The sequence below is a fragment of the Pan troglodytes genome, chromosome 15, assembly GCF_028858775.2.
Source record: "Pan troglodytes isolate AG18354 chromosome 15, NHGRI_mPanTro3-v2.0_pri, whole genome shotgun sequence".
NCBI lineage: Eukaryota > Metazoa > Chordata > Mammalia > Primates > Hominidae > Pan > Pan troglodytes.
The window spans coordinates 97,270,509-97,278,442 of NC_072413.2; the positions used below are offsets into that span (position 1 = coordinate 97,270,509).

At 57.3% G+C, this 7,934-nt stretch overlaps 1 protein-coding gene across 4 annotated transcripts in view; it reads right to left on the reverse strand.

The window, feature by feature from the left end:
- BCL11B (BCL11 transcription factor B) overlaps positions 1-4,433 on the reverse strand; it is a 103,017-nt gene extending 98,584 nt beyond the window's left edge. For all 4 annotated transcript variants that reach the window (XM_009428436.5, XM_009428435.5, XM_003314517.6 and 1 more), the window contains exon 1: positions 3,276-4,433. In XM_009428436.5, the coding sequence (XP_009426711.1) occupies positions 3,276-3,333 (58 nt within the window). In that variant the 5' untranslated portion in view covers positions 3,334-4,433. The remainder of the gene's footprint in view (positions 1-3,275) is intronic.
- Positions 4,434-7,934: the final 3,501 nt, after the last annotated feature.

Consider the following 7,934-nt stretch of genomic DNA (forward strand, 5'->3'; position numbering starts at 1 on the left):
GACTGGGGTTACGCAGTTTACCGTGGACATCTTATTTTCCTTGGTCTCTTCAGAAAGCATCAAGCTCCTTCTTGGATTTAAGTACTCTTCCCTTCACCCTGGCCCTGTCTGGCACAGCGGGCTCTGGCCCTTTCCTCTGCGTGGTCAGCCGATCCCCCTTAACCTCCCCTCGGCACGATTGCCACTGTGTTGTTTTGTGTTTGTTTTTTTATTAATAGCTGTGTCTGTCCTCTGCTTTTAAAAGCCATATCCATCTGGGTCAAACATTTTGAAGCAAACCAGAAGCCCAGGTTTCCATCACCAGCTGTCTCTCACTCTTTTTTACCTCACTCCTCTTGTCCCTGGCCCTGTCTGTAAATTTAACTAGCTCATTATGGAGCCCTTCTCAGACGCTCCCTCCCCCCTCTCCCCTCCCCCCCGCCACCCACCCACAAAGACCATGCGTGCTATTTGTGTGCCCTCTTGTTTCCCAGGCCATCAGTTATTTGCAGTTGCATCATCCCTGAAGGACCTGAGGTTGCTGCCCCACAGGCCCAGGAGCTGCCACCCAACTGATAAAGATGTACCATGTTTTAAGGGATATCTTTTGCATTTAAAATCTAAAATGTGAATCCCAAGTAGAGGATGCGACAGCACCCGCTTTGCCAGCCAGGGCTCCAAAGCACCCTGAGTCCACGGCTCCTGCATCATTTGTGGAGAGGCACTTCCAGAGGCCAGAGAGGCTAAAGTGCACCCCATTCCTGCCTTTCCCCTGCTTGCTCTCCCACCTCCCTCCCGGGTGACACAGGACAGACGAAAAGCCAGCTGCTTTTGGATAATAAATAGCCTTGTCTGAAAACTGGTTGGACCACTCTCCTAGCTTAAACCTGTACACATAGCCTGGGCTCCGTGTGCCCCTCAAAGGCAGGCCGGCTTTCCTTTGCCCTCTGGTCTCCTTCCCCTTTTTCTCTCCACCTCTCTTCTCCTTTGCCTCTCTCTTTTTCCCTCCCTGCCACTGCTCCAGTGTCAGCTGGCTTTCCCCAGCGCGGCTCTGAGCAGGGCTGAGCGAGACAGGGAACAAATGAAGGATGGGAAAGTGCTGCACCAGGCACCCCTCACCCCCATGCCCAGCTGCCACCAGTCCTCTGGCCAGGGCTCTCGCCTGATGTCCCAGGAATGCCAGGAGAAGGAGAGCCAAAGCAAAGCGAACCTACCTGCTTCTTCCCCTTACACACAACTGCAACCACTCCTGGCTCGCCGCTGCTGCCAGCTTGGCAGTGCACCCCCATCCACTCCCCCTTCCCCGACCCCCCCAATTCCCCCTCCTCAAAAACAACCCTTGCAATTATACAGAGGCTACGTGGGGCAAATTGCCTCCTGGAGAAATTAAGCCTCTGCAAGTATAGACGTTTTAACAACCACCCCATCTAAAGGGGGAAGGGTGTAGAATAAGCGATTGCTGTGGCTTGGTAAAGGATCGAAATGTCAACTGGCAAAAAAGACCTTGATCAAACCAAGCTCAAATCTAGCTGCAAAACATTTTGTTTTAAACGCAGCCGGCGAGTCTTCTTTGGTGTTACAATGGCGAAAAATAAAAGAGAAGTCCTCTTCCCTTCCTCCAAAGAGGCATCCCTCTCCCAAGGCGAATCCCACTTTAATTTCTATTCCCCCCCCAAAAAAAATCATAATAAATCCACAAATTCTTACTAATGTATCTGCTGTAACAAAGGAGAGATGGCAACAGCAATTGCTCCGAGCAGATGGCTCCTATGCTGGGTTTTCAGGGGAGGGGAGAACCCCTTTATATATTTATTTATTTATTTAAATTTTTTAAAATATAACATAAATATTCGGCTCTCGGCCGCCCGGCAGCCAGTCCTCTGCGGTGGCTGGGCGCGCAGCCCTCTCTAGCTCCGCGCGGGCAGCCCGGCCCCAGCCCGGCGAGGTGCGCGGCGGATTGCAAGCATATAACCTGCCCGCGGTCTCGATGGCACCCAGAGGATGTTTTATTTCTATTGCAGTAAAAAAAAAAAAAAAAAAAAAAAAGGAACGGCGACCCAGGCACCGCGAGAGAAAGAACGGCGGGGAAATGTTCGCGCGCAGCGAAGAAGCCGCCCCGCGGGCTGCGGCGGGCGGGGAGCGCCGCAAAGCCACCTTCCCGGTGCAAGTGTGCGGGGACCCGGGGCGGGCTCCCTTGCAAACACCGTACCTGGCCCGCTCGCGCTCGCTTTTCCCCTCTGCTAAATAAACCCAACAGGGACGGTGGAAGCTGCTGCTTGTCTTGCCCCGCTGCCTGACTTTGCCCGCCCAGCCACATGCTTGAAATCTACACGATTTCAGCCTGTGGATTTCCACTGCGACCTGCCTTGTTTATTTAGATAGGAAAGATGAAAGATACTGAGATAGAAAGATGGATACGAGATTGATGGGTCTCCTTTTTTTCTTTTTTTTTTTTCTTTTACTATTTTACAAGCGCATCACTCTCTTCCCACTCCTGACAACCTTTTTTTTTTTCCTCGTGGCGGGGATTTTTCACCAACCCCAATCCCCCCACCTTTTTTGAAGTGGGGGAAAGAAGACAAGATCATCCCAGGAGACAGACGGAGGTGGGGAAGTGGGGGGTGGGGAGGGGGGCTTGAGCCCGGCAAACAGCCGCGCAGCTGGATTATTTTGCAAATAGCAGGAGGAGGGGAGAGAAAGGCGGCTGCGGAATCCTAGGACTGGCGCGGCCGGCACCCTGCTGGGCCGGTCGCAGGGACCGGGGACCCGGAGCCGGCGGCCGCCCCTGGCCCTACGGCTCCCCCAGTCGGAACGCACCCCGCTCTCCTCCGCCCGCGCCGTCAGCGCGGACCCACGCGCTCGCCAACTTTTCCCCACTTCCCGGCTCCCCCTCCCCCTCCGCTCCCCCAGCCCCCTCCCCCTCCTCTCCAAACCCCGCCACCAGCGCCGCCGCCGCCACACACGCCGCTCGGAGGGGCGAGCGTCCAGCCGGGCTCGGCGCGCACTCACACACACTCCTCCAGCCTGCATGCCCCCTCCCCGGCCCGGAGCCGGCTCCGCAGGCCCCCGAGCCCGAGGCGCGTCCGGCTGCTCGGCGCCCCAACTCCCCGGGCTGCAAAGAAACTTTCCTATGGCCCCCGCCCCCCGCCATGCTCCAGGCCGACGCCGTAGACTCTGCCAGCCAGCGGGCGGCCCCGGCGCCTGGCCCGGCTCGGCTGTTCCGGGCTCGGTGTCCCCGGCCCCAGACGCCCGGAGCCCCATCTCCGGCCCCTCGCGCGCACTCCGCAGACACTTACGGGTGATGAGCTCCCTCTGGGACAAGTGCTGCGGGTTGCCCTGTTTGCGGCGGGACATTGCCCCGGCATCTATTCTGGCATCGCCCGGAGAGCTGCACTGATGGGGGGAGCCGGGGGAGGGGGTCCGAGCCGCCGCCGCTGCCGCCGCCGCCGCCGCCGCCGCCGCCGCCGCACCTCCTCCTCTGCCCGGGTTGGTGCTTTTTTTCCCCTTCCTCTCTTGCCCTCTCTTCCTCCTCTTCTTCTTCTTTATTTTGCTCTTTCTTCTATGCTGTTTTTTGTTTTGTTTGCAAAAAGAAAAAAAAAGGAAGAAAAGCAAGAAAAACCTCTCGATCTAAAATAAGAAAAAGAGGCAAAAAAAAAAAAAACTGCTGTTGCTTTCCGCGGACTGGCTGGTTTCTTTAAAAATATATTCTTTCGAAGGAAAAAAAATCTCTTACACTTCTTCAAACTGCTTGGCCTCTTGCACTTGCAAATGTCTTCTTGAACTTAAACTGGATTTTGCACCGGCTCCTGACACTTTCTTCCAGGGTCTGGTAGGTGGAAAGCGCACTTCTACCAGGAGGGGGAAAAAATGCAAACAAATAAAAAAATAAAAGAAGAAAAAGCAAAGGAAAAAAAAAAGCAAAGAAAACTTGGGGACTTGTCTCGTACCCCCTCACCCCGCCCCCTCAAAAAACCCAAAGCAATGTAAAACTGCCCCGGTTCGGTTGTTTCTGGGTTTTCTGCGGGCTGCCTGTTTTTGTTTTTGTTTTTGTTTTTTCTCGGAGACTGACCCTTCCGAGGCTCTGGGGGGACACCAGGAGAGGCTCCTTCCCAGTTCACCTGGCAGGCTGGCGCCGGCCGGAGGGGCTGCCGAGTCCCCGCGAGCGCTCCCCAGCGCTCCCCTGGCGCCGCGGGCCCGGGGGGAGCGGGGCGGAGGGGCGGCTCGCCCAGTGCGCCTGGGTCGGTGCGGGCGCAGACTGGGAGCTATAGATTGCAACGTGAAGATGGCGGAGTCCGGGTTCTCTGGGAGCTCTCGGTCTCTCTATGGCTGGGGCTGCCTCTGTACAATGGGATAAAATTCAAGTTCAAGTGCGGACGTGACGTTTAATCTGCACTAGAGACAAAAAGACCCAGAGAGTCGGAGCACTGGGGGCGACTAGCGGTGGCTTTTTAACATTGTACCCTGTAAGAGAACAAGAAAGCACACACAGAGACACACTCGCGCGCGCGCGCACACTCACACACACACACACACACAGTCGCCAGTTGCGCACACCCGCAGCCCAAGCCGGACACACGTGCAAACCGCGTTTTTGTGCGCTCATCTCCCTCGAGCCCCGGCTGCGCAACAGCGGGAGGGGGTTGGGGGGGGCCACTGGGCAGCTTATTTTAAAATAAAAGAAAAATCGTCCTTATATCTCCTCCCTCCTGGGAGCAGGACCCCCTGAGAAGGGGGGCGGGGTGCTGTGTGAGTGAACTAAATTGAATCAATGCAAGTCTCCACCCACCCAAAAGCTCTTTCGGACTTGGACTTTGGGGGTGGGGGCGTGGACTGTGGAAAAGGGTTGGGGTCGACATGGGAGTTGGGGGGACAGTAGGAATCGCTTCGTTTCCCTGGAAAAGTCGCTTGGTAGTTTTTACTTTTGTTTTATGGTCGCGGGAGGCGAGGGGAGGGGAGTAGATGTTGGAGTTCAACTTCCAAAAAGTGTCTCCATATAAATCCTGGTATTACAGACTCTGGGAGGGTGAGGATGACAAAATAAACGACACTAAGACAACAGAATCAAGAGCACGTGAGGGGGTGAGACGTGTTTGAGACCTTGTTTGAGTCCCACTTGGAAAAGGATTTTCACTCAAATCTTTGTCCCCTCCCCTCACCTTACCCCGATTAACTCCTGGGGTCAAACACGACCCCACCTCCTAAACTGGGTCTATGGCAAGCGAGAGGGTAAAGGGACCGGGGCGCTCCACGTGGGAGAGGGACTTGGACTTGCCAGCCCAGGAGTAGGTGTGGCCAAATCTCCGCAGATACTCGGGTGGGTGACTCCAGGAGGCGCCCCTGACAATCACAGCAACCTGGAAGTCACACCCCGCCCCCCGCGCTCCTCGGCCCAGGGTAAGACTTGGAAATGCCTGTCAGACTGGGAAGGACGCAGCTGCCTTGTCAGCCGTTTGATCTCCAACCGGCGAGGACAAGAGGAGTGGTGGGGCCTCTCCGTGGCCCGGGGACAAGGCCAGACCACGGCCCCCGTGGACACCCCTCATTTCCCAGGCTGTGGCCAACTTTGTCAATTTGATGACCTGGCCTCCAGGGCTGGGCGCGCCACGCGGCTGGCCTCCTCTCCCTTCTCAGGGTTTCTCTGGAGGCGGCCAGGGCGGGTCGGGGCCTGGCTCCGGCTAGGCTTCGCGGGCGAGTCCAGCTGCACCCACCCCACTCCGCCCCCAGGCCTGGCTCCGGCGGCTTCACCCGGGCGCATGGCGAGGCCGTGACGCCTCAGGGAGCGCCGCCTCCCTCGGGGCCTTTTCCTCGGGGGTCACACGGGGGTTTTTGTTTTCGTCCCGAAGGTCTTGGGTGGGGCGATGGCACCAACAATTTAACAGCGCCCAGCGTCCGTGAGCGAGAACAGAAAGAGATCCCTTCCAGTCCCATACCCTAAAAATGAATAACAATAAAATGTGCCCTGGCTTGCAGTTCTGTAAACTGTGGGCTCCACGGTGGGCGGACGCGAGGCCGAGCGGATGGAGACCGGGGGCGGGGCGCGGACTTGCACCTCCTCGCCCTGGCCGGGCAGGCTGCACCCGGCTGCCCACCCCCAACACCCCACCTCCACGTGGTCCAAAGTCTAGTAGGGCCTCCCTCTTCTGCCATCCCTCTCACCGGGAAAATCTTTCCAGGAAAGTGGCTTAAAAAAAATATGCCCACACGCACCTTTAATAAACTTCTTTAAGACATTCATAAACTGGCCATCCCTACTCGCCCGGACTCTAAATTTGAAAGATCAACTCGCGCTCTCTTTCTGAGAACTAGCGATGTGAAGCCCAGAGAGGGTGAGCACTTTGCCCTAGGACACACAGCGCGTCAGGGACAGGTCTGGACCCAAAACACCGCGGCGTGCCTGCAGCCCAGCGCCGCCGGCGGTCCGGGACTCGAAATCCCGACCCACGACCCTCACCTTCCTGGGGTTGATTACAAGGAAGGCAGACCCCGCCAGTGGCAAGGCGGGACGGGGAGGACCCCTCAGGAAAAGGGAGCCCCTCCGCGAGCGGCGCAAGGGCTCTCGGAGTCCCAGCTGCAGCCGCCACCCCGCGTGCGGTAAGGGGCCGTGCCTGGGGAGGGGGCACCCCCTCCCCACTCCCAGCAGGAAGTAGCTGGCGTGGGCCGGCGCGTGCCCCACGGACCCGAGGAGCACTTCCTCATTGGCCCCGCGCTGCCCCGACGGCGGGAAGAGGGACGCGCGGGCGGGCGGGTGCAGGGCCGGACACGCCGCCGCCCGCCGGCGCGCTCCACCTCGCGGCAGCCGGGGAGAGGCTGCCCTGCCCCTGCCCAGCCTTGAGCCGGCCCCTTCGCCCTCCTCCTCCCCCTTTTCCTCCGCATCTTCCTCCCCCTCCTCCTCCTTCTCCCCCTCCTTCCCCTCCTCCTCCTCCTCCTCTTCTCCCGAGAGGCGGCCGGGCGCAGGCAGGGAGCGATCCCAGCTGCCACTCCAGTCTCCTCTTTTTCCCTCTGCCCGTCTGGCACGGGCCTCATCAGCGCGCAAAGCTGTTAATGTCTGGTCTCACAGCTCCCCCTTTAGTCTTGCTGCGCTCCATGTCTCGCGTTCCAAGCCGGATCAATAGCCGCCTCTCGGCCGACCTTGACCTCTCCCTCGACCCTGCCTGGCTTCCGCAGCTGGCCCCGTACTAATGTTTCCCCACTCTCTAGATGCCCAGACAGCAGGCGGGGCGGGAGGCGGGTGGTCGACCTCGGCCCACAGCCATGTACCCACCCCTGCCTCAGCACCCCAGGCAGGCGAGAGGGGGCTGCAGGACTCTCCTGAGAAGGTCACTGCACCGCCCCACCGCACCCCACCCCACCTCTTCTTCACCAAACCTTTGTTTAAAATACAAGTCACTCCTGCCCCCTCCCCACCCCCAAAAAAGAGGGTGCAGGTGGCTCACATATGAAAATGTAAAAGGAAAAAGTGTGGGTCCAAATGTGGTCCTGAACTAATATCTTAAAACCAGGTTCATTTCTCTAGCACCTGCTGCAGACCTACTGTGTGCTGGGCCCAAAGCTGGGGCTTTGTGCATGCTGGAATCACATGGAAATACATGCCACCTTTTCTGCACTATCTTTACACACACACAGAGCAGATGTCAAAAAGCTTTTTGAACTCACAAATATTTCCCTGCTATTCTTTTTCTAGCTTCACAGTGCATTCCAGCAGATAATCCTCCATATTCTCAGTCACTTTAAATTTCTTTATAGAGGAATAGTTCAGAAATCAGAAATCATTTCATCAAATCAGAGTGCATTTTTATTAACCTTATGTGGGGCTTTAATTCCCTGTGTGTGCTGCGTGTAACACACCATGCAGTGGGGGCAGATTAAACAGACACGTGACCCCCAAGCCAGGCTTTTTGTTTAAAATTCTTTGAACGATTCTCAATACTTAACTCAGCTGAGGTTGGACTCTATTC